A 27,773-nucleotide genomic window follows, 5' to 3' on the forward strand; every position below is an offset into this window, starting at 1 on the left:
CCTCCCACAACTCATCTGGTCTTCGCTCATTAGTGTTCAAGGCCTCAAACCTGTTCCTGAGATGATTCTGAAATTCAGGTGGGATGAAATCAAAGTCATATTTTGGCTCCTGTGGATTAGGTACAATATTTATAAAAATGCATAAACACATCATTTCCTAATTCTTGAGAAGTTTATACTCTAATATTAAAAATAATAGATTAAATACTTTGGTATTAGGTCAGTATAATAGATAAAATCTACATAAAAGAGTATTAGGAGGATAGAAAAAGGGAAGTCAAGAAAGAGAGATGCCAACTATGAATGTCAATTACATACCTACTCTGTATCAGGAAAGAAGTGCTAACTATTTTCTTACTTAGAAATTCATTTTGGGTTTTGGGTTTTTTTTTTTATTTTATGTACCATCAAGTCAGAACCAACTCATAGCTTACTCCTGTAAGTTCTCCAAGGAAGCAAATCCACACAGGAAGAGAATATTTATCTTTCTCCCTCAGAGAAACAGGTAGATTCTAATTGTGTGCCTTTGGATCGGCACCACCCACAACTCCTTGTCATTAAGTCATCAAAGTTCCTTTGAAATTTATTAGATCCTTCCAAAACTATTGGAAGGGAGAAGAGATTACTTATCACAACTGTTTTTTCACATGATTAAGTGTGGTTCGGATTGACAGATTGACCCAAGCATACACTATTAGTAATTGATAGAGTGTGGGGTTCCCCCCCTCAATTATTAGTGGAGAGAGTTAGGAAATCCACTGCTATAGAACAGGTTCCAACTCATAGCAACTCACTACCAAGTTTCCAAGGCTGTAAATTATTATGGGAAGAAACTGTCCATCTCTGTCCCTTGGAGAAGCTGGTGGATTTGAACTGTCAATCTTTTGTATAGCAGTGTTATATGTTACAAATTAATTCCTACTTGATGTCAATGAATTCTGAATTCGAATTATTCTTAGTATATGCCTTAGATTTATTGTTGCTGATTGCCTTCGAGTTAAGCACGACTCATAGTGACCCTACGAACAAAAGGCCTAAAGCCTTTCTATAATTATCGACAATTGTCAAAGTTCATAGAGTTTCCAGAGGCATGTTGCTTAGGAAGTGGATGACACTCCTGCTTCCAAACCTGTCTTAAACTGGGAGCTCCACCAAACACTGTCCACCACGGGCAACCGTTATGGCATTTGACACTCCAATGGCACAAGTTTCAGCATCACAGCAAGCCCAGGTTATCTCAGGACAGCATATCAATTTAGTGCATCTAAAAAAATTACTAAGTCACTTAGTGAAATGTTATATAAGACTAAAAAAGTAAGCCCTCTCTTGATTTAGGCAAAAGAATGCATTTGAACACTGACATACTCTGCTACCCACCTTTCCCAGTTGGTTCTATTAAAAATAGTGCTGTAAAAAGAAATAAGAAAATGCCTGATGCAAAGATATATTTTAGAAAAGAAGATTATATTGGAAATGTAATAGTTCATAGAATAAAGGTTAATACTAGAGGTAAGGAAAATTAGTTCTCTGAGAATAACCAAAACCAAGAGTTAGCATTAGAGGTTATTTGTAATTGACTTTTGGTAGGTGAGAGATATTTTAGGGCTGTCACCATTTGACATGAACATTTGACCTGTGTTTTGGAAGAGATTTGGACTTTTAGTTAAAGCCTTCCTCTCTGATGGCTAGGTATTACCAAGAAGAAGTGGCTGGTTCTGCATATGAACACCTTCATGTGGCTTCTCTTAGAATATAAGAGCTGTGGTTTGAGCTGAAGAGAGGAATCAAAAGAAACAACCATGGTCCTCTCTGCTTTTTCAAGTAAATAGTAGGTTTTATTGAAAGGACTATGGAGATTTGGAACTGAAAAATATAGGTCTAAAACAGTTCAATTTGTTGAGTTAGTTTTTCAGTCTTTCGTCATCTATAAAATGGGTGGCTAAGCAGTTGAGCCTCAGCTCAACTCCCCAGTTCTAACTCCCCAGACACATCTGAGAACACAGGCTTGGTAGTACTCTTCCAGACACCATCACCTTAAAGTCTCTATAAATCAGTGCCACTCTGCACACATGGGGTTGCCCTGAGCAGAAATGGGTTCTATGGCAACAAACACATCACTGGGTTGCTCTGAGAGCCAAACAGAAAAATACACCCAGTAGTATTTGACACATAGTAGGAACAGAACACATTTCTGTTTCCTTCCTCCTTTCTATTTCTGTAAAAGGCCACCTAGTGGGAATTTTAAATAAATTTTTGGGTTTTTTGTTGTTTTTTTTTTTTTAATTCCCCTAAGCATTTGAGGCCTGATTACCACCAGCAAATTAGTTTTAGAGGCAAGGATGGTGGGACTTTGGCTTACTTAATTCAGATATATCAACGGGACATGCTGGTCACTGGAAAAGGAAATTTTGCTTAGTAAAATCTTCAGTAAAATGTTATTGTACAATAGCTATAACAATGAACTCAAACATACCAATGCAATGGAGATTGTATAGGACCAGTTAATAGAGTGTTCTGTTTTTTTACTATTATACATAAGATCATCTTGAATTGAATCCGGCTCAACAGCAACTAACATTACCAAGACCTGCTTTTGGAATTATGTATTTGTTCCTTTGTTGTGCACCATCAAGTCAGAAGTGATGATCCAGTCAGTTTTTAGGCAGTTATTTACACAGAAGGAGACTGTGCATCCTTCCCCCACGGAATAGCTGGTGGATTTGAATCACATGTCTCCGAGATTGCAGCGCAGCTTCTTGCCACTAGGCCACAAGAGTTCCCTACATTTTTACTTTATAAATTTATTTTAATAGCTTTAATTTATAATTAAAATTCAGATGAAATTCATATGCAGGCAAAATAGACAAGGAAATATCCCTGAGTCCCATTTTCTCATAAAATGAGGGGGAAAAAAATCAACCTCAGTCTACTATAGATTTAAACCAAATAGCTGTTTTTATACTTAAATATTTGAGAGAAACTTAATATTGTCCATATACTGGAAGTCAGTTGACTGTTGTTGTTATGTGCCATCAACTCACCTATTACTCATAGCAATACTGTGAACAACAGCTCTGAAACCTGTCCTATCCTAAGCTAATCTCCCTGTTTCTCATGTATCAACACCACCAACAACCACAGTCACTGTGTCATTTTATCTCATCTAAGGTCTGCCTCTCCTGCCTTGACCCTCTACCCTCCAAGCATAATGCTCTTCTCCATGGACTCGTCCCTCTTGGAAACATGCCCAAAGTATATGAGACAGAGTCTCAAATATTTTCCTCCAAGCAGCAGCCTAATTTCACCCTCACCAAGACAGACCTGTCTGTTGCCTTGACAGCCCAGGGCATGGTCAATAATCTTCTCTAGCACCACAGCTCAAAGGCGTCACTACTTCTTCTGTCATTCTTAGTCATTATCCAGCTTGCAGATACATAGCAAGAAACTGAGAAGATCATTCTTAAATTAGTCTCTAGACTGATATAAGTACTCTTTAGCACTCTGAAGAGTATCCCTGACAGCAGATGTTCCCAAAATAATTCATCTTTTGATATCCTGACTACTGGTGGCAAGAGTATAGATTGTAGACTCGAGCAGGCTGAAATTGTTAACAATGTCAACCTCTTCCCCATCTACCATAATGCTGCCAATTGGCTTGGTGGTGAGAATATTTGTTTCCTTGATGTTCAGATGCAATCCACATTGAAGAGTGCAGTTCTTGATCTTCTGCAGCAGATGCTTCAAGTCTTCCTCAGTTCCTGCAAGCAAGGTTGTGTCATGAGCATGACACAGGTTGTTGAGGAGTCTTCCTCCAATCCTGATGCCACCTTCTTCTTCATAAAGTCCAGCCTCCTGAATAATCTGTTTCACATATAAACTGAAAATGTATGGTGAAATGATACATCCCCAATACACTTTTTCTTAACTTTGAACCATGCAGTTTAGAAATCGAAGATATTTGATAAAATGATCGGCTCTCTTGTGTGGTGGTAAGGGGCTGCATAGCCAACTCAAAGACACGGAGTTTGAATCCACCAGCTGCTCTGCAGAGCACATATGGGCAGTGTCAACCTGTGCAATGTAAATTCTCTGGAAATTCACCGGAGGAGGGTCAGCTATAAGTCAGTTCTGCTTGGTGGCACATAATTACAACTTGTAAAGTTATGGCATTTGGTTATTTGTTGCATCATTTCTGTGGGATGATGATAAAAAAGGCCTGTGGGTTCATTTGTTCCTTTACTCTACTGAAGTGATCCTCAATTCCATCAGAAGGATATGAGTCAGAGTCTTAGAAAGTGAAATGATTTGAAGTAATTTCAACGAACACCATGAATTTCAGGAACTTGACAATTTCCATATAGCTTGATGACAATGATGGGGGAAATGTCCAGAATCCCCTTGAAGAGAAGGAAGAATAGGAACTTTTTTATTTTTAAAGAATATGAGCATTTATTTCTTAGTAACAATTGTTAAAGATTTAAAAACAAATCCTGGGGGTGTGGTAAAAAAATTCCAGATTTCTCAAGTATCTTCTTGTATAATAGGAATTTTGATTAGAAATATGGCACACATACTCAGATAAAAAGGCAAGAGAACTTATATTTGTGATTAATTGCTATGTTCTAAGCTGGAGAAGTGCAGTATGCATTTTATCTTCCAACTGTCTTAATTTATAGGCAAGGAAGTTGATGTTGGAGAGGTCATGAATTCAGTGAATTGTGAAACTACCTAATTTCAGAACCTATTTCTGGACATAAATTCTATATATGCATATATGGGAGAAAGCACAAGAGAATAAGCTGTAACATCACATATCCAGTATTAGCTAAGAATCAAGCCTTCTAAATAATATGAAGTGTTGACCATAATCGACCTTCACTTGCATATTTGTTTGTCAAAAGGTGGTAATTAGGGGATTCTGTGAAGCTGGAAACTATGCTAATAGTATTTCAAGTATCAGCATGGAACACAAATGGACAAATCCTTCCTAAACTCTAATTTTTGTTTGACATTTAGATTTTCTTTCAAGTAAGAAATTAGCAGTTAAGTTTGTAAAAATTATATATTAGTATATTCTGAGCAAAAACTCAATGGGATTGACTGAAATCAACTCAGTAAATTGAATTAACTTTTTATATGTCTTATTCTGTAGAGTGTGGTGGCTGGACAAGTTTCAAACTATTATATAATTGCAGGGGGAAAAAATTAAACCAGAATCTAGTATGTTAGGGTAGAAATTGTTGGTTGATTCATTAATAACTCCAACCAATCCCATTCCTATTGAAGCTCAGCCTTCAACAGACTTCCAAAGTTGTAACTCAATCACCTGGAGGAGACTGTCCATTTTTCTCCTTCTGAGCAGCTGGGGAGTTCAAACCACCAGAGAGGAGTAACCTTCGGTTTAGCAGCCCGACACTCTGTGGACTGGAACACCAGAGCTACAATGCGTAAGCTTTGAGCCGGCTCGTACTTTTAGAAGTACAGTTATGATTATCGTAAGAGTCTGGAATGAGGGTTGCAGAGTGGAGTATACTTGGAGTTGGGGTGGGGGTGGGGGTGTGCGGGGTGGGATTGTATACCAAAGAAGGAGTTTTCCTTTTGCTTTTCAAGGAGAAGAGCGAACTGGGGGTGAGGGTAGGGTGGGAGGGGAGAAAAGTGCAACAAAGAATGAATGAAAATCCAAAATCTCTGTAGATGTTCATTGAAATTAATTGAAAAAAAGGAAGCACAGCTATGGGAGAACTCAAAAGCTATGCCTGGTCTAATAAAGTGTTTAGAGAATAACTGTAATTGCACCTTAAAGTTCATAAGAAAAAACCCCACTAGGCCCAAGTTTAGAAGGCTCAGTCTATGGTATCAAGAGGCTGACAAATACAGCTAGAAATGAACAATCTGGAGAGGATAAAATTGAGGAATGGGAACTTCTAAAGATTAAATCCCCATGTGACCAAAAACCGTTTCCAATAGGGTGAAAAGAAATCCTACCGACTGGGAAATAACACTGGCAATATTATTTCAGACAAGGGTCTCAAACAAAGTTTACAGAATACTACTGGGCTTCCAGAAGAAAAAGACTGATAAATCAATTACAACATGGGTGGCTTTTCACTGAGGAAGACATCTGGAAGGCCAAAAGACACATAAAGAAATGGTCAAAGTGACTTGCAATATGAGAGGTGCAAATCAAAACCATAGTGAGATAGCGTTTTGCCGCTCTTAACAGTGGCAGTTTAGGAGAACAGCACTTTCATTGTCAGTGGAATTATAAAATGATACAACTACCCTGGAAGGCAGTTTGGTGTTTCCTCAAAAAAGATAAACATAGAAACTCTTTAAGATCCAGCTATTTCACTAGTAGGAATATACCCCAAGGAACTGAGAACTGAGACACAAAAGGAGGTTTGTACACTAATGTTTATAACAGTGTTATTCAACATTACAAGAACATGGAAATAGTCCAAATGTCTAACCACAACCAAATGGATTGGGGAAATTGTGGTACATTCACACAGTGGGATACTATGCAGCACTCATGAATAATGATTTTTTAAAAATTACATTAGTTGGGAGAGACTATAGAGAATTATACTGAGTGAACTAACTCAATCTCATAAGGAGAAATACTGCATACAATGATTATTGTGAAAATAGAAGGATAACTAATAAACCATGTGTAGGGATCCAAGGGGGGATGGGATGGGAGCAGAAGAGTGAGGAAGGGCAGGAGTGAAATCACAGGGTTGCACAATTTGGTAGGTGGAGGGAGGGGGTAAAAGAAATGGGAAAGATTACCCAGGCATTTACCTGAAAACGCAGGGTAGTGGTGGGCATAGTTCAATGGTAATTAATTTTATAAAATATAATGAATGGGAATGAATGTATGAAACACAATGTGAATGAAGATTAGTGTGAAAGATAATGGATAAGAAATTTGTAAGCAAACGAATAAATAAAAATTTTAAAAAAATAATGAAACATGGAAAAGAATGTTGTTGTTGTTGTTGTTATGTGCTGTCGAGTCGCCTGCGACTCATAGCGACCCTATGTACAACAGCCCTAAACTCCGCTCTGTCCTGTGCCAATCGCACTGTCTCTGACACTCCCATCCCAATTATCCCAGTCACTGAATCAATCCACCTCATAGAGGGCCTTCCTCTCCTGCGCCGTCCCTCCACCCTCCCAAGCATGATGTCCCTCTCCAAGGACCAGTCTCTCCTCACTACATGTCCAAAGTAAGTTAGATGGAGCCTCAGAATCCTTGCCTCCACGGAGCCACCCGGTTTAACCCTCTCCAGGACAAACCTATTTGTTTTCCTAGCAGTCCATGGTATTCTCAATACTCTTCTCCAGCATTTAATGTTGTTCCTTGCTTTTGTTACTTTTTATTTTCCTAATAATGCTCGGATAATTTTAAAAAATAACATCATACATGTTTATTCTACATAGCTCTGTGAATGCCAGGTATACTTCTTGACTTAGTGATCTTTCAAAGCAAAATCTACCAACCAAAAACGCATACTTTGTAAACTATTATTTCCTCTTATTCATTTTAAACATTTCTTCCCTTACTTTTAGATTTCCTGAAAATTATTTAGGCTATTTAAAACAGTAACTGTTAGATTTTGCTTTTCTTTGACCCTTATTTTCTGTTCTCTTTTAGTAATAATTTTTCTCTGATATCAACTGACCATTAGGTTTGCTATGATCTGTTTTCTCATTAATGTTTCAGTTTTCACAGTCATTCCAGGTAATACAGTATATTAACACGGAGATTGTGAAATACATTGTAAGATTCTTAAGGAAAGGGGTTACACATCTTTTTCTTGAAAGCATCAAATACAATGTCTCCTTCATGTTAAGGCAGAGAGATGGGGAACTAATATTTAATTGTTGTTGTTATGTGCCGTCGAGTCGTTTTCAACTCATAGCGACCCTATGCACAACAGCCCTAAACCCTGCTCTATCCTGCGCCAACCGCACTGCCTCTGACACACCCATCCCGATTACCCCAGTCACCGAATCAATCCATCTCATAGAGGGTCTTCCCCTCCTGCGCTGTCCCTCCACCCTCCCAAGCATGATGTCCCTCTCCAAGGACCTGTCCCTCCTGGCAACATGTCCAAAGTATGTCAGACGAAGCCCCAGAATCCTTGCCTCCAAGGAGCAGCTTGGTTTAATCCTCTCCAAGACGAATCTGTTTGTTTTCCTGGCAGTCCATGGTACATTCAGTACTCTTCTCCAGCACCACAGCTCAAAAGCATCCACTCTCCTTCTGTCCTCCCTAGTCATTGTCCAACTCTCTGATGCATAACAAGCGATTGCAAAGACCATGGCCTGTATCAGGCGCACCTTAGTCTCCAGAGAGACACCGTTGCTCCTGAGTGCTTCATATATGCCATTGTATAGGTGTTTAAAATGATTATACATAAATATTAACACTTATTCAGAGAAGGCAACCAAATCTCAAAGAAATAAAGAAATTTACCCAAGATTAAGCAGGTAAATAAATAGAAAAGCTAAGATGTACGTTCATGACTTTGACTTTTTCCTTCAATATGTTATTTCCTAAACACATTCAGTATTAAAACATTGCAAATGGAAAGTAGTTTTTGTGAGATTGTCAATCGAAGAAAGATGGACAGTGAGATGAATTTAGATCTAACTAGTCTTGAAAGGAAAGAGGCACAGCTCAGTAAAGCTGCCATTCACAATTAGACTAATAACAAATTGCAAGTCAGAGTTAATCACTCACTGCATAATTAATATGAAATTAAAAGTTAAGATATCTACTGGTATAGCCCTATTAACAGTTAGAGATGAAGCTTCAAAGTATGAGATCTCATTTTTGTTTTCATTATTACTAGAGAGAAATTGTAAATAAAGGCAGTAGCATGAGATGTGTAAAGAAAAAAAAATGAAAAGATAACTTGTGGATTTACTTACTGCATATATACCCTTCAAGGCACCTTTGCATGAATGGCATTTTTTTAACATTTATCCTTATTTTATAAATAAGGATAATCTCATAATCATGTTTGCTGCTGTTGTTAAGTGACGTCATGTCATAGATGACCTATAGTGACCCTATGAATGAAAGACCTGAACACTTTTACAACTTTGGTCATTTCTCCATGTTCACAGTGTTTCTGGAGGCAAGCCATTTCAGAAGTAGATGTCACTCTTGACTCCAAGTTTGTTTTAATCTGGAAGCTGCACCAAACACTATCCACCATGGGTAACCATTATTGCATTTGGCATATCATTGTCACAGTGTTTAGCATCATAGCAACCACGTGTTAACTCTGTACAGCAATGCACAGACCAGTGCTATACCACTCAGAGGAGTGTTTGACAAAAAACAATTTAAACCAGGCCTGAGGAACACAGATTAATATCACCCACCTTGGTCTTGGTAGCATAACTTTCAGTCCACTAGGCCAACAGAGCTCTATGTTATTGTTATTGTTGTTAAGTGCCGTCGAGTTGTAGACAAGTCATAGAGACCCTATGAAGGAAAGACCTAATGGGTTTTTAACTAGGAGGCCTTATCACATCACCTCACTCCCCTTAGCAGATCAACATTCACCCTAATGCTCACCAACCCCAGCCAACAAGCTTCTGTAGAGGTAGGCTCCTGCAGAGGACGTTCAAACTGGATTCCAGCACCATACTGCCAACCAAAAGGGTTTTTAAATAGGAGGCCTTATCACATCATATAACCATGTTTATGATTTTTAAAAAATTCTAGGGTAGGATTTTAAAGAATTTAGAACAGCAGAGTCCTGTTCAATGTCTGCAAAATTTAACTACTGACATAGTGCACAAATCACTATTCTAACTGGGAGGCATATTTTGTATGCATGTGAAAGTTAGACAATGAATAAGACTTAAGATTAACGGATACTTTTGAATCATGCTGGTTAAAAATACTGATTATACCAAGGAATACCAAAGGAACAAGTCCTGGAGGTAGTGGAACCAGGGTGCTCCGGAGACACAAACTCGGTGAAACTTCATCTCACATACTTTGGGCATATTGTCAGGAGGTGCCAATCCTTGGAAAAAGATATCATTTTTGGAAAAGTAGAAGCCCATTGAAAGAGAAGAAATTCTAAATGAAATAGATTAATACAGTGACTACTCCAATAGGTTTGAGCATGGGGAAGACCATGACTATGATGTATGAATGGCAAGGTTTGCTGTCATTAGAAGTCATGGCGGACTTGCAGGTACCTGAAAACAACATTAGATGAGATAGATTGACTCAACAATTAGGGTAATGGGGGTAGGTGTGTCAAAGACAATGGAATTGGTTCAAGATAGATCAGGGCTCTGAAGATAGGGTTGCTATGAGTTACAAGCAACTTGATAACACATAACAACAAAAACAAAACATTACTAAAGAAATAAATTATTACCTTAACAACAACAACAACGAGAGAGCTCTGTTGGCCTAGTGGATAGGAAGTGATGCTACCAAGCCAAACGGGGAGGGGTGATTTTAATCTGTGGCCGTCAGGCCGAGTTTTAATTATTTTGGTCAAACATTCTTGTAAGTGGTACTGCACTTGTCTATTTGCTGTATAAAGGTACCTCATGGTTGCTGTGATGCTAAACACTGTGACACTGATGTGTCAAATGTGATAACGGTTATCCATGTTGGACAGTGTTTGGTGGAGCTCTCTGATTAAAACTAGCTTGGAAGCAAGAGTGGCATCCACTTTGCAAATAGCTTGTCTCCAGAAACTATAAACTTGGAGAAACAATGAACGTTTACAAGTGTTTAGATCTTTCACTCATAGGGTCACTATAAGTCATCTATGGCTTGACGGCACTTAACAACACCAACCAATAAAAATGACCATTCTGTATTTTTTCTGAAATTGTTTTGTAGACATGTCTGAAAGAACTATGTATCAACAAACATACCTAGATTCTAGAATCTTGAATATATTCAACATTTCAAGGCTGGGTCTTGTATTGCATTTCTGCCTAAGACACTTGACCAATATTCTTTCATGAGCTTCTTGTGTCACTATACATATGTACAATATTTTGAAATTCTTTCATTAATTTTCAAGTTTTAAAATTTAAAACAAACAAACATGCCTATCAATAAACTAGTTGTCTTATTTTTTTGGAGGGGAAAGATCACTTAATTAACACAGGGCCCAGATAGGCCAGAAGGGTACTGATTCTTACTTATCTCAGCATAGGAGACATGATCTTGATGCTTTTCAATGGTTTCATATTCTCTTTGGTGACCGCAACTACATTATTACAACGATGCTTTTTCAGACACTCAAGCTGAGTATATCATAACAGCTATTTTCCAAGTTTCTTGAGCTTAAGAATATTTGTTTAAATGGCAGATTTGTTATCTTGTACTCTCAGAGATTCATGGGGTCCAGGAAATTGCATCTTCTACAAGTGTTCAAATTGCATCTTCCACAAGAGCTCAAATTGATTCTGATGTAGGTGAATCACTGCCTTTCAAGAAAAGCTCCCTGAGGTCAACACTTGTCATGATGCAAATGAGTTCAGTTCTAGGAACTCCAGACATACCAGTTATCAACGTCAATATTATGTAAATGTGTTCAGTATCCACGGCATCTTCACCAGATGTGGGTTTGATACAGGAACTATGTTCTTAAGTAAGAACAGGATGGGAGAGAAGTTTATGGAGCAAGAAGAAAAAGGTATAGAGGTGAGTACTAAGAAAAGAGTGTGTCTCACCTCAAGTTCTCAGTTCAGTTGACAATTTCATTCTCCTCTTTCTCTACTTGTTCCTCTCTTGGTGCAGAGTTCCTCCAAGTCCTACATACCCCTATAATTTATCCACAGTCAATCTGCTGGTTTGCAATACTGTGGTATTTTGTGTGTTTCTATGATGTTGGAAGCTATGCCATCAGTATTTCTGCTATACCACAGAGGTCACATATCAGGGGAATTTTCAGACTAAAACATATAAGGAATAAAGGCATCAAAATCTGTGTCTGAATACTAGCCAATGGAAACATCTTGGACCATTATACAACTGTTCTATTAGCTTATTGTGGACCTGTTTTTTGTTGTTTTTCTTTGTATGCACTGTTGAGTAAACTATAACTCATAACAAACCTGTGAACAACAGTTCTGAAATTTACCTTATCCTGTATCATCCTCAGTCTCCCACCATGCTCAAACCCATTGTTACAGACACTATGTTACTAGCAGACAGGAAATCAAAAGATGGATTGAATAGGGAAAATCTGCTGTCAGTGACCATTCCAGAGTACTGAAACACAACTATGTCAGTCTAGAGGCTAAGATGCATCTAATTCTGGCCATGTTGTTGTTGTTATGTGCTGTCGATTCGCATGTGACTCATAGTGACCCTATGTACAACAACCCTAAACTCTGCTCTATCCTGTGCCAATCGCACTGCCTCTGACACACACATCTCGATTATCCCAGTCACTGAATCAATCCACCTCATAAAGGGTCTTCCCCTCCTGCACTGTCCCTCCACCCTCCCAAGAATGATGTCCCTCTCCAAGGACCTGTCCCTCCTTACAACATGTCCAAAGTATGTCAGACAAAGCCTCAGAATCCTTGCCTCCAAGAAGCAGTCTGGTTTAACACTTTCCAGGATGAATCTGTTTGTTTTCATGGCAGTCCATGGTACATTCCATACTCTTCTCAAGCATCACAGCTCAAAGGCATCAGTTCTCCTTCTATTCTCCCTGGTCATTGTCCAACTCTCTGACGTACAAAAAGTGTTTGAAAAGATCATAGCCTGTATCAGACCACAGTCTTTGCAATTACTTGCTATGCATCAGAGAGCTGGAGTGTGACTAAGGATGACAGAAGAAGATGCCTTCAATTTGTGGTGCTGGAGAAGTCTTGAACATACCATGGCCTACCAAGGAAACAAATAAGTCTGTTTTGGAGAGGTTGAAACCAAGTTTCTCCTTGGAGGCTAGGATTTGGAAGCTCTGTCTCACATACTTTGGGCACATGTCCAGGAGGGATTGGTCCTTAGAAGAACATCATGCTTGGAAGGGTGGAGGGGCAGTGCAGGACAGGAAGACACCGGATGAGATGGATTGATAAAGTAACTGTGGCAATAGGGTTTAGTGTACTGGAATCAGTGAGACTGGCTCAGAACAGGGCAGGTTTCAGAGCTGTTGTATGAAGGTTTGCTATGGGTCGCAGGCAACTCTATAGCACAAAACAACAACAATATGTCAATTTATGTCTTTGATGGTTTTCTTCTGATTCTCCACCTTTTCGAGCATGATGTTGAAGGTTTTCTTGTGATTCTCCTCCTTTCCCAACATGATGTTTCCTCCCAAGCACTGAAATATCTTGACAACATGTCCAAAGTACTTGATATGAAGTTTCAGCTTCTTTATCTTTAAGGAGCATCTGTTTTGCATTTCTTCCAAGATAAACTTGTTTGCTCTTTCGGCCGGCCAATGACGTACTGAGTATTTTTCACCAATACCACATGTCAAAGACATTGATTCTTCTTCCATCATACTTATTCACTGCTGAACTTTCAGATGCATAGGAAGCAAATGAAAATATTAATGCTTGAATCAGGCACACCTCAGTCTTTAAATAGATGATGTTGCTCTTTAGGACTTTGGAGAGGAGAACGTTATTGGATTTAGTTAAAGATAAACTCCTCAATTTGGAAAGGCACTTAAAAAATTGCCTACATGTGAAGTGAAACAACTGTAATTAATAATTGGAAAGCAGAATATATGAAGTATGACAATAGGAAAATTGGGAGTTGTAAAAAAAATGAAATAGAATGCATAAAGTTTGACAGGCTAGGTATCAGATTAGCAAGCTGAGATGGACTGATATGGGCCACTTTAAATCAGGTGAACATGTCTTTGTTGCTGTTGTAAGTGCTGTACAGTTGCTCACAACTCATAGTGACCCTATGTACAAGAGCCATAAACCCTGCTTTATCCTATGCCAGCCTCGTTGTCTCTGCCACATCCACTCCCATCACCCCAATCATTGAATTGATCCATCTCATCCAGGGTCTTTCTATTCTGCACTGTCTCTCCAATCTCCCAAACATGATGTCTCTCTCCAAGGACTGGTCCCTCCTTGCAACATGTCTGAAGTATGTCAGATGAAGCTACAGAATCCTTTTCTCCAAGGAGCAGCCTGGTTTTACCCTCTCCAGGATAAATCTGTTTGTTCTCCCAGCAGTCCATGGTGTATTCAAAACTCTTCTCCAGCACCACAGCTCAAAGGCATCAATTCGCTTTCTATCATCCCTAGTCACTATCCAGCTCTCCAACCCATAGCATGCAACTGCGAAGACTATGGTCCAGATCAGGCACACTTTAGTCTCCAGACTGACACTGTTGCTCTTCAGTACTTTGGAGAGGTCCCTAACAGCTAACTTTCCCAGTGCAATTCATCTCTTGATTTCCTGGCTGCTGGTACCAAGAGTGTCGAATGTGGAGCCAAGCAAACTAAACTGTTACTATCTCAATCTCTTCACCAGCCAGAATGATGCTGCCAATAGGCCCAGTGGTGAGGATCTTTGTTTCCTTGATGTTGAGCTTCAATCCATATTGAAGGCTGTAGTCCTTGACCTTCTGCAGCAAGCGTTTCAGGTCCTCCTCAATTTCAGCAATTGACCATGCCTTTAGAAGAGATAAAATGCTAAAGGAGGATATTAGATCTACTGAAGTAGAAGAAATAACAATAGCACAAGAGATTCCTGGTGAAATAGACTGGGACAACAGACTTAATGATGACTTTTAATTTGCTACTATTTCTTAAGCTAAAGGAACTAAGGAACAAATCAAGCCACATGTTGCAATGCTAAAGGATGCTATGGGCAGGATATTGAATAATTCAGGAAACATGAAATGAAGATGGATGAAGTCACTGTACCAAAAAAAAAAAACCCCAAAACAAAACTGACTGACACAGAATAATTTCATGAAACAATATATGATCAAGAGGCAAAAGTGATGAAAGAGGAAGTTCAGGATACTCTGAAGGACTTGGCAAAAAAATAAAGCCCCAGGAATTGATGGGATATCTACAGACAAATTGCAACAAACAGATGCTGCCCTTGACATGCTTAGCAGTTTGTGCCAAGAAATCTGGAAGACAGCTACTTGGCCAACTGACTGGAAGATATCCATATTTATCCCCATTCAAATGAAGACAGACAGAGACTCAAAAAAACTGATGGAATTAGCAAATCTTTAGTCCAAAAGACCAAAACCAGCAAAACAACATCATGTGAGAGAAAAGCAAAAAATAAAAGATATGTCAAATACACCTTTATCTGCTTCACACAGGTAACTTGGTTGTGGATTATGGTATAAGTATTGCTTGCTTGTGCTTTGCCTAATTGTTTATCATATCATTGTACATTCTTGGCTTTTAGGTCTTACCTTTTGCTTCCTGCTTTACAAATCAATAAGAATTTACAATTTTCTCACTATTGACCAGCTTTTACAATGTTACATTGACTATCCCAGAACTCAAAATTGTTTATCCTAATTTAACATTTCCTTTTTCTGTTTCTTCCAATATTTCAGTGTATATTTTTCTTCATTAAAAATATTTGAATCTATATGCAGGTGTTATGATCTTTTGTTGCTATATTTATATTATCTTTTTGTTGTTCTTGATTCACTTTTATTACAGCTAATGAATACCAGATATCTGTCTTGAAATTTAACCTTTCTTTTAAGACCAAAAGCCGTCATTTCCAAATTATAAGGATGGCACAGGATAGGACAGGGTTCATTTCTGTTGTTCGATGCATCGTTATTCCAGTCAAAGATGCTCAACAACATTTGCATATTCCAAATGCCACCCACCACTGTGTTAAAATGAGATTATATTTATTTCTTCATTGTTCCACTGTTGATATATTTTTCAACTTCAGACTACACACTGAATAAGCATTCATAAATTTTAGTTTGCTGATAGACCTACCAGAATACTTTTGAAAAATAGCTATTTCAATATAAATAGAAATATTATATATTTATTCATTGCATAGTAAAAATTTTCCTGCAGACTGGGTGAAGTGGTTGGACTCTGAAAGGTGGGCTCTCTTGTTCTGGTTGAAGGTTTTTGTGGAATGTTTGGGTTTTTTCTATTTATCTTGCTTAGAGCCAATATGACCTCATGGAGTACCTATATATTTAAAAGTTTGTTGGACCCTCAGGACTGTGGCCCTCGGGTCTAGTATTATATTTTGGAGGAACATTCTTCTAAGTGGTACAGCACTTGTCTGTCAATTTGCTGTATTTGAGGTAATCTGTAGAGGCTGTGATGCTGAACCCTGTGCCATTGGTATGTAAAATGTCATAATGGTTGCCCATGGTGGACAGTGTTTGGTGGAGCTCCCAGATTAAGACAGGCTTAGAAGGAGGAGTGACATCCACTTCCTAAACAACATGCCTCTGGAAAATCTATGAACTTAAAGAAACAACAATAGTTATAGAAAGGGTTCAGGTCTTTTATTCATAGGGCCACTATAAGTCATGCCTGACTCAAATTGCAATTAACAATAACAACATCATCACTAATATCACACACTATCTTAATCTTGCTGAAGATTATCCAGAAATGACTGGAATGGTACACTGACAGAGAACTACCAGAAATACAAGCTGGGTTTAGAAGAGGTTGTGGCACTAGAAACAGTCTTGCCAATATCAGAAGAATCTTGGCTGAAAGCAAAGAGTACCAGACAAATATCTATCTGTGATTGATTGACTATGCAAAGGCAGTTGACTGTGTGGATCACAAAAAAATTGTGGCTAACCTTGAGGAAAATGGGAATCAAGAGTACTTGATTGACCTTATGCAAAACCTATTTTTAGACCAGGAAGCAGTCCTCAGAACAGAGCAAGAAAATACTGCATGGTTCAAAATCAGGAAGGGAATGCATCAGGGATGCGATCTGTCTCCATACCTTTTCAATCTATATGCAGAAAAGATCATTTGGGAGACTTAGCTTTCTCAGGAGGAATGTGGCATCAGCATCGGAGGAAGACTCATCAACAACTTACTTTATGCAGATGATACAACTTTGCTCCTTAAAGTGAGGAGGACCTGAATCACTTGCTATAGAAGGTAAAGGACTGTAGTCTTCAATATGGATTGAAGCTCAACATCAAGAAGACAAAGATTATCACCACTGGGCCAATTGGCAGCACAATGATTGGTGGAGAAGAGATTGAGGTTGTTAACAATTATGGCTTGCTTGGCTCCACAATCATCACTCTTGGCACCAGCAGTCAGGAAATCAAAAGATAAATTGTATTGGGAAAATCTATTGTTGGAGACCTCTCCAAAGTACTGAAAAGCAATGATATCAGTTTAGAGACTAAGGTATGCCTAATCCAGGACATCATCTTTGTAATTACTTGCTATGCATCAGAGAAATGGACAAGGACTAAGGATCGATGCCTTCAAGTTGTGGTGCTGGAGAAGAGTTTTGGACATACCATAGACTGCCAAGAAAACAAGTTTGTCTTGGAGAGACTGAAACCAAGTTTCTCCTTGGAGGCTAGGATTAGGACCCTCCATCTCACATTCTTTGGCTTGTGGCCAGGAGGAATCGTTCCTTGGAGAAGGACATCATACTCAGAGGGGTGGAGAAACAGCATAGGAGAGGAAGATCCAGGAGGAGATGGACTGATACAGTAATTGGGGTAATGGGGGTAGGTGTTTTGGAATCAGTGAGACTGACTCAGGACAGGGCAGGCTTCAGAGCTGCTGTACATAGGATCACAATGAATCACAGGAAACTTGATGTCACATAAGAACAACAATCCTCCCGAGTATAACTAAGAACCGAGCAACATTTTATTCTACTGTTCATAAAATCATCACGAGTCACAGTTATCAACAAGTAGCTGATAACAATTTAATTTCCATATAGGTTACATCACTGTAGTGGCAGAATAAAATAAAATTCAATTTTCTGTTCTTAAGTGAAGTAGTTTCATCAGTAGAAATATTATTTGTGTTTTTAAACTTAGTGAGTGGATATTCAATTGCTTGTTATGCATCTGAAAGTTGGGCAATAAATTCAGAAGACCCAGGAAGAACAGATGCCTTTGAATTGTAGTGTTGGAGAAGAGTATTGCATATTCCGCGGACTTCCAAAAGAACTAACAAATCTGTCTGGAAGGAATTGCAACCAGGGAGTGTTCCTTAGAGGCAAAGATGGTCTCACTTGAAATTTCATCTCATTCACTTTGGGCACATTTTCAGAAGGAACCAGTCCTTGGAGAGAGACATTATTCTGAGCAAGGAAGGAGTCAGCATAAGACAAGCCCCTTGACATGACTGATTGACACAGGAAATACCACAACAGCCTTGAGCATGACAGAGCTTCTGACGCAGGACAGGGCAAGCTTCAGATCTATTCGTAGGGTTGCTATGAGTTGTAGTACCTAACTTGATGACATCCAACAACAACAACAAGCTGAAATATTTCATATTCATAAATATTAAGCAAAGAAATCATCAAAGAGTTTTAAAAAGACTCACATTAACAAATTTTAATTGTAGAAAACAATCTGTCTTTAAGGTCATATACTAAACAGTGATTAAAAATCTACAAATTGTGTGACACTCTGCTAAGGTACTCTGGTAGAGCATATGAACTTAAGTCCTAGAAGATGAAGAGCACCCTCGTGGACTTCTCACCATAATGGAGCGCATACTCAGAAAACGTCATTATTTTAACTAGATGAAGAAAAAATTTTACTGAACAAGAAACAGTCCATTAAGCTATCATCTTCTGCAAAATGTGCAAGTAAGTACTTCATTCTGAGCTCTCTGTAAAGTTGACACTCTATTAATTACAACAAGTATGGTAAAATAGGACAGGAAAACAATTTGCAATATGTTAAATAAATATGCTTATAATTATAAATGCATTGTTTACAGGCCAGGACTATTTGATCTGAAAGTAGAAGCAAATCATCTGTAGCTACTCTTACAATAAAACAGGAAATTACTTAAAGACTCCTATCAAGTTCTAGCTAGTTTTAAAGAATAAAGTGGTCATTATTGTAGAGGATAGATTTCCTTACTTTTCTTTTCACCATTCATCTCTTCAAGTTCACTGCTGATTCCGACATCTATGGAATTCATTATTTTGTCAATCTGCAATAAATAAAAAAAACAACCAGACAAATAGATTCTCATAGTCACCTTCAATATTGCATTTTAAAATACTTTTCAATTGCCCCAGGTATATATTCTTGGAAGATAACTGCCATGCCAATCCCACAATGAGGAGACCAGTAGAGAAAGGTTTAAAGTGAGGCAGATAGAGTGAAATTGCTTTTGAAACATGCTCACCTAAAATTATGTTCTCCTTCCTTTATTTCTCAAAACTGGCTTGCCATTTCTTTCTTAAAGTGAGATTTGTTTACAAGCAAGATGGGTGAGTAAGTTAGGGACCGTGTGTTCTTTCATCTTCAAAAGGGGCAGGGAGGGAGAGTAAATGCATGTGAAGCTATTGATTCTCTGGGTCATCTTTCCTCTCAGTTCCTCGTCTGACTGGTGAAGGGGCAGATTTCAGTCTGTGAACACGACCAATGGAACCTATTATTAGCTAAATGACTTGATCAGCTACAAGGTGATTAGTATCATCAATTACAATAATCTAGACAGAAGTACTTCAAGTCTAAGAGATTAATTAGATGCCACTTAATGCTGCCTCATTCAAAAAAGGGATTCCTGGAGTTATTTGCCAAGTTAATAACTCTTTTGTAAATTAAATAACCAAATATTCTAGAATATTAGAGAGGTGAATGTCTAAATTATAGCCCTGTATCATTTAATCTCCTCTTCATCATCACAGAAATCCAAGGAGGATGGCAGATTTCAGAAAGGACACAGAGCTTAAATGTCTCATTTTATTCTCTCTGAAACAGGTGTAGAGGAGAGGTAGTCACGCCAAACAGCTCAGTTCAGAATGTCAATATCAGAATCTTTCCATTTCTAGTTCTCAAAATTGTATAGTGATCTCTTGTGCCTTAAAACGTAATAGAACGGGCCTAATCTTTTGAGTCAAAACGTGCCATGTCAGAATGAAATTGCCAGGGAGAGTGTGGCCTAGCCTTTGAAAAATACAACAATCAAGAAAATCTCTCATATTCCGATGTGGTGTTCCTTAAGGACAAAGGATGTATGTTCCTATCTTTACAGGGCCATTTCTCGTGATGATGTTGGCATTTAGTAGAGCTCACACTGGCAAACTTAGACCCCAACACATTTCTTTACTTAATAGTTCTCTGATAGCTATGAAAGGGAAGCATTAGGTGAGATGTGTCCTCATTGGATGGTGCTTGGAGAGGAGCCAGGACTGTTCTGTTTACCATTAAGGTTATGATTATAAGGAGCATTTCCGACAGCACAAGATACTTTAAAGGAGGAAGACAAGCTAATAAAGAGTCTTGCAAGTAGCAAAATGACACAGAGTAGCAAAAAAACAAAAAATTACGAAGATTTTTCTCAATTTGTCAGCTGCAGCGCTTGGTAGGACATAATGTGAACATTCTCCTGCATCTCATAGCTACTTATTACTTCTGCTTGATATCAATTTCTATGGAAACAATAGATTTTCTTACATGTGTGGCAATGTGTCTGCTCTATTCCACTCGCTGTGAAATTACCATGCATTATCCTGAGAACCTTTCTCTTCCCCTTGGATCTGCATGCATTTTTTAATTTATTTCTGCCTCGCACAGACTTAAAAGGCTGGATGTTCTTCCCCCAAACCTCCCTTGATTCCAGGGCCTCACAGAGAACAAGAAACATGTCTTACTTCCTCCCATTCAGAAGTGAAGGACGGCGTTCTTTCAGAATTCCTTTTCGAACTGTGTTCAGCCGTAGAGGATTCACGCCAGTTTACTCTTGCTGCTTTCTCATTTGAAGGGTAGGCGATGAGATCAGAATCTGACTTGGAGACGTTTTTTGATAAATGTTTATCAAGCAAGGCTTTTGGCAAAGACCGTATTCTCCCCAAAGTGCAAGCTCTTTCCACAAACCCCCCTGTGTTCATAACCCACTGGTCCCCACTCCGGGATCCGCTCCTGGTCGTTCTCGTGCCAACAATGGTATGGTTCTCAAGTTGGTTGTTTTTTTTGTGGAAAATGGTTCTATTGACCACTTTGGGTTTCACTTTCTTTACTAAAGGCTCAGGGTTGTTCGTGATGGGTGACTGCTTGAAAGGCAAAGGACTGTTGGCCAAACTGATTTCCTCCTGGCTGTCTTCATAGGGATCTCTCTTGCTGTAGAGATGAAATGGATTTTCAGGGCACTCACAGGCTGGAGAGGATCCGTGGAGCAGGCCTGCAAATTGTCCAGGATCATATTCTTTTGGGGGATCATTGTCTTCCTGTTGAGAGGGGTCATCTGCAAAAGAGGAGGAAAGATGTTAGGACACCTGTTTATAAGGTCTTGCAAAGCTCCAGTTTTGCCTTTTCGAACTTGTAGAATACCAAGACGTTTATTCTTACAAGGCACTCTTTTCACCTTATGAAATATCCTTGACAGTGCCATACATAAAATGAATGTGCACGTATGTGTGTGTATATACATAAGTATGCATCATTTCAAAGGGATGAATTGTGCATAGACTGAGTCACTGCACACTCTTCTCCTAAGTACCCGGGGTATGCAGCTTGTATTGGGTGATTAAGATCGAAGCACCTTAAAGTGGAACACTTAACCTTAAAGCATCATGGGAAATGAATCATTGTATACCACAATACTGTACAAGATGCCAGGCAGGCAAGGCCAAATCATCAGGCATTTATCAAGTTGGGACTACACATAATAATAACATGTTGATCTTCCTCCCAGCAACTAAACGAAAATAAAAATATTGACAATAGATATAACTAGAAGTAATTTAAGGGACCCTGGTGGCACAATGCTTAATGTATCAGGCTGTGGCTTAATCAAAATGTTGGAAGTTCAAATCCACCAGTTGCTCTGAGGAAGAAAGATGGGCAGTTTTCCTGCTATAAAGAGCTTTATAGTGTTGGAAATCAGATGGAGAGTGTCTTTAATTACAAAGTTGATGGCAATGAGTAGTAGGTAAGGTGAATAATTATGAATAATGTTATTTTAAATATAAACTAAGAATAACTGTGCATATATTACAAGATTATTACAAAAGAACTAGTTGTTAAGATTTAATATAGGGGGGAATGACATATTACTGCAAACAAGGTTTGCCTCTACAAAAATGATGTTGAATTATAAACACAAAACTATCTTTCTCTTCACTAATATTACTTTATGATTTCTTCAAATCTTTGAAAATATAATGGTGGAAAAGAAGTCAAATAACTACTTTTTGCTTCATATTTTATATGATAAAGCATAAGCCTTAATATGACTATTTCAATTTGTCTTTTATAACTATAGAGTCATTATAAAAAACTGCAAAACAAAAAACCCTGAACAAGAAAAAGAATCTTACTTTTTTGACTGAGTTATTTCATCAATAAAAACAAAATATTTCCCAGTATTAAAAGTTAAAATGCTTAAAAGCCTAAATCTTATTCTACCAAAGAAATAAAACATAGGCAATGTGGCATATAAAGATAAGCAGTACAAAGCTGGTTTCTCGATTTATATTTAAAAGAAATTAGTTATTACAAATATCAAATACTGACATTTATAAACTAATAAAGATAATTTAACAGCTAAGTGTTACCATTAGAAATGGAACGAATAGGATATTTCTATTTTCTCATTTCACACTCCAGGGAACTCTTGTAGCTTAGTGGTAAGGAGGTTCACTGCCAACACAAAGGCAACTAGTTCAAATCTACCAGCTACTCCATGGGAAACCAAAATGGGCAATTTCCTCTTATACAATATATAGTCTCTAAAAGTCACTGGGAGATCAGCCTATGAGTTGGTTTTCACTTGACAGTACATAGCAACTCAGAGAAATGATTAGTAACCATGATGACTTCTAGATTACATAATTGTTGTTGTTGTTATGTGCCGTCGAGTCTTTTTCGACTCATAGCGACCCTATGCACAACAGCCCTAAACCCTGCTCTGTCCTGCGTCAACTGCACTGCCTCCAACACACCCATCCCGATTACCCCAGTCACCGAATCAATCCATCTCATAGAGGGTCTTCCCCTCCTGCGCTGTCCCTCCACCCTCCCAAGCATGATCTCCCTCTCCAAGGACCCGTCCTTCCTGGCAATATGTCCAAAGTATGTCAGACGAAGCCCCAGAATCCTTGCCTCCAAGGAGGAGCCTGGTGTATAATAATTATATGTGGCCAGACTATGGAAATTCCATACTTTTAACTAATTGGTTGTCACAATAAGTCACAATGTACATTTGTCCAAAGGATGCTATACACAAATTGGTCCTCTTTTAAGCAAGAGCTCTGGCTGTGGGAAATAGTCCACAGTGTGCTGTTCGGCCAGCCCAAAGGTTGGTGGTGCCTCCAGCATGGCTCTGTAGGAGAGAGAGAAGTAGTCTCCTTCCATCAAGATTTAAGGCCTCGGAAACAATGGAAAGTCACTAGGAGTTAGAGCTAACTCAACAGTAGTAAATTTTTGAGTTTTGGTGTTTTGTTTTTTTAAATCAAGATTTGGTTTCAATTTGCTATAATATTGTTTATATATAAGAGCTCTAGTGCTCTAGTGGCAAGAAGCTGTGCTGCAATCCCAAAAGCATGCGGTTCAAGTCCACCAACTATACCCCGCAGGAAAAGAATGGGCAATCTTCTCCTGTGTGAATAAGTGTCTCTGAAAACCCATATATGGGTTGGTTCTTACTCAACATGACACACAACAACATATACATTTTAGAAGTAGAAATGCTCCTGGCTTTTCATATCCCCAGATCTTGTTCCAGGTCCTGTCTTGCCCTTGCTGAAACATATCACACCAGTATTCTGAGATGAAGAAATAAGAGTAACAGGAAGAGAGATCTAAGAGAAAACAATACAAAAATAGAACAATCTGCTCCCATCCAGTACTATTTATAATCACATTCACCTTCCCATAAAACACTCAGTCCTTCTAAAGTAGCACTGCCATGTCCTTGAGAACTGCATTCTGTCCTCTTTTCTCAAAAGAAACACTTCTTGAGACAGAGTCATAAGTGGAGAGTGAAGTAACCAGCATTGAATTACCTCTAAAAGCTCGAAGGTGAGATTAAAACTATGTACGTCTACGTCTATGTCGAGTCTTTAGACGTCGAAACTAACACTTGGAGAGCTTATTTAAGTTTCTGATGTGATTCTGGTTAAGCACGGAGACAAACTTAGTGTCAAACAAGGATACATGAGAATTTCAGCATTCATTGTCCTGGAAAATATTTTGTTGTTGTCAGGAGCTATGGAGGTGTCTACGACTCAGTGGCCCTAAGAACAACAGATTTGAACCTTGTCCTATCCTGCACCATTCTCATCTCTCATATACTTGAATCCATTGTTAAGAGTCACTTTGTGAATCCATCTTGTTGAGGGTCTTTCTTTCTCTGACCCTCCACTTTTCTCACCTTGATGAAATTACTATTAAAATAACAATTTAAGGTTGTTGTTGTTTGCCATCAAATCACCTGTGACTCAAAGCTACCCTAGGTATAAAAGCTCTGAACCCTGCTCTATCCTGAGCCAGCCTTACTGTCTCTGCCACAAGTACCCACATTACCCCAGTCACTGAGTCAATCCACTGCATTGAGGGTCTTCCTCTCTTGCACCTCCCCTCCTCCTCCCTCACAAGCATAATGCCAAGAACTGGCATCACCTTGCAACATGTCCAAAGTATTAGTTTACCTAAACTACAAGAGATTAGGCTCACTGTGAGAAGGCATACGTCTATTAATGCTACTTAATGTCAAATGGCTTCATCTAGTAGGCTTAGTGGTATACTAAGTGGCTAAATGTGTTGTTTTGGTTTTTGTTGTTGATTGCTTTCAAGTTGAGTATGACTCATAGTGACCCTAAGAACAAAAGACCTGAAGCCTTTTTATAACTATTGACATGTATCAAAGTTCTTAGAGTTTCTGGAGGCATGTTGTTTAGGAAGTGGATGCCCCTCCAGCTTCCAATGCATTCAGATTGATTGATGCAGTGATGACCGCAAGGGGCTTCAGCATGACAGAGAACATTAGAACGATACAGGATAGGGAAGGTTCGTATCTGGTGTGCATTCTTTGAGACATCATCGACTTGATGGCACTCAACAACAACAGTGACGGGAGAAGAATTGATGACTTTTAATTGTAGTGTTGGAGAAGAGTAATTAATGTCTCATGGCTGACAAAAGAACAAGTTTCTCTTGGAGTAAATGCAACCAGAGTGCTCCTCAGAGGCAAGGAGGGTGAAACATCATCTCACATGCTTTGGGTTCGTTGTCAAGAGTGGCCAGTCCTTGGGGAAAGGCATCCTGCTGGGAAAGGTGGTGGATCAGAGAAAGAGAGGAAGACCCTGTCAAGAAGGAGTGACACAGTGAATGTAACCAATGAGCTTAACATATTAGAGATGGCACAGGCGAGGGCAAAGTTCAGATCTGTTGTTCATAGGTCACTAGGAAATTGTAGTCCACTCAGCAAACACCACCACCACCACCACCACCACCACAAATATATGAACAGATTGATTTATCAGTCTTGTTGTTATAACTTTTTGCCTGTCATTTTCTAGAGCAAAAGACAGCACTTATGGTCTATTTTTAGAAAAGTAGATTAAGAATACTTGGGTTTCTTTCCCCCCTGTTTTACAGAGATAAAGTAAGTAATATTAAGAGGAAATAAACACTTGCATTCTGTCCCCCTTTATCTTCTGAGGTTGCTGGGATCTCCTATAGTGCTTTACAACACAAAGCGGTTGGTATTGAATGACAGTAACAGATAAGTAATTGAGTAGGAAGAAGAAATTCTGATATAAGAACTTTTGGGAAGTTTCTGAAGATGGCTAGAATATTTAAGTATGAAATAAAAAATGGGAAAAAGTCAGCTATGGTGAGAAAGAAATTCAATAACCCTTAGGCAAGAAGTTTCTACTAAATATATTCATTTTCTATTATGATAATCACAGTTTTGGTGGTATAATATACTTTCCTATATATTTACACATATATTATGTCTTTGTGTTGTGGTATTGGAGAAATATCCTACTGACTGTCAAAAGAACAGTGGTGGAGAAGGTCAAGCCAGAGTGCTATGAGGAGGCAAAGATGACAAAATTCCATCTTTTTTTTCAGACATAAGCTAGATTTATTTTACAACTCTTGTTAATATTGTATTTTCTAATTCCGCCCCCCCTTTATTTTATTTGAGCATAAAAAATACTCTCAACATACAACCAGGAGAAGATAAAATAAATGAATGGGACCTTCTAAGAATCAAATCCCTATGCAAATCCAAAACCTTCTCAAACAGGATAAAAAGGGAAGCCACAGACTGGGAAAAATATTTGGTAATGACATTTTCAATGAAGTGTTTTTCAATGCAGTGTAGTATTCCATAGCTTCTGGGAAAAATATTTGGTAATGACATTTTCAATGAAGTGTTTTTCAGTGCAGTGTAGTATTCCATAGCTTCTCTATCCATTCCTTTGTTGATGGGCACTTAGGTTTTTTCCAACTCCTTGCTATTGTGAACAAAGCCGCGATAAACATGGGTGTGCATATATCTGCTTGGATGTCAGTTATGGTCTCTTTGGGATATATTCCCAGTAGTGGAATTGCTGGGTCAAACGGCATCACTATTTGCAACTTTTTGAGAAAGTGCCATACCGCCTTCCACAGGGGTTGCACCATTTTACACTCCCACCAACAGTGAATAAGGGTTCCCGTTTTTCCACAACCTCACCAGCATTTATTGCTTGCTGTTCTGTTAAATTTTGTTATTCTGACTGGAGTGAGATGATATCTCATTGTTTTGATTTGCATCTCTTTTAGACCTAGGGATTTTGAACATTTCTTCATGTACTTGTTAGCCATCTGACTGTCTTCTTTGGTGAAGTGTCTCTTCATATCCTGTATCCATTTTTCAATTGGATTATTTACCTTTATCTTGTTGTGGTTCTCAAGTATTTTATAAATTCTGGATATAAGTCCCTTATCTGATAATGTCATTACCAAATACTTTTTCCCAGTCTGTGGCTTCTGATAATGTCATTACCAAATACTTTTTCCCAGTCTGTGGCTTCCCTTTTTATCCTGTTTGAGAAGGTTTTGGATATGCATAGGGATTTGATTCTTAGAAGGTCCCATTCATCTATTTTATCTTCTCCTGGTTGTACGTTGAGAGTATTTTTTATGCTCAAATAAAATAAAGGGGGGGAGCGGAATTAGAAAATACAATATTAACAAGAGCTCACACTGAAAAACATGGAAGTCATGCAATCTTTTTCAAAATGGGTGACCCTGGAGGACATTATGCTGAGTGAAGTATCTCAGTCACAAAAGGGTAAATACTGCATGGTGACACTGTTGTAAAACAGGACTCACCTCGGGGTTGAGGGGAGACTGAGAAGGATGGGTTCAATAATGCATACTGCATTGAAACAGATGAGGGAGAAAACTGTTTAAAAGGGATATGTGATCAGGTATTTTTGTCATGACAGAAGTCCAGAGCTAAGGCTGCATAGTGGAGTGGACCTGGGGGGAGGGATTGTATAACAATGAAAGAAGTTTTCTTTTACTTTTCCAAGAGGGTAGTGTACTAGGGGGGAGGGTTGGGAGGGGAGAAAAGTGCAACATTGAATGAAT

The 27,773-nt window shown here is 38.6% G+C and overlaps 1 protein-coding gene across 2 annotated transcripts in view; it reads right to left on the reverse strand.

The window, feature by feature from the left end:
- ANKS1B (ankyrin repeat and sterile alpha motif domain containing 1B) overlaps positions 1 to 27,773 on the reverse strand; it is a 1,992,519-nt gene that overhangs the window by 849,111 nt on the left and 1,115,635 nt on the right. Inside the window, exons 13-14 of one of the 2 annotated variants that reach the window (XM_006888510.1) lie at positions 20,837 to 21,426; positions 19,107 to 19,167 (exon numbers count right to left, since the gene is read on the reverse strand). In XM_006888510.1, the coding sequence (XP_006888572.1) occupies positions 19,107 to 19,167; positions 20,837 to 21,426 (651 nt within the window). Of the gene's footprint in view, positions 1 to 19,094; positions 19,168 to 20,836; positions 21,427 to 27,773 lie in introns of both variants that reach the window. The other variant, XM_006888509.1, reaches the window with a different exon arrangement.

Source organism: Elephantulus edwardii, unplaced genomic scaffold (assembly GCF_000299155.1).
Source record: "Elephantulus edwardii isolate Elephantulus edwardi_28Jun2011 unplaced genomic scaffold, EleEdw1.0 scaffold00068, whole genome shotgun sequence".
Classification (NCBI taxonomy): Eukaryota; Metazoa; Chordata; class Mammalia; order Macroscelidea; family Macroscelididae; genus Elephantulus; species Elephantulus edwardii.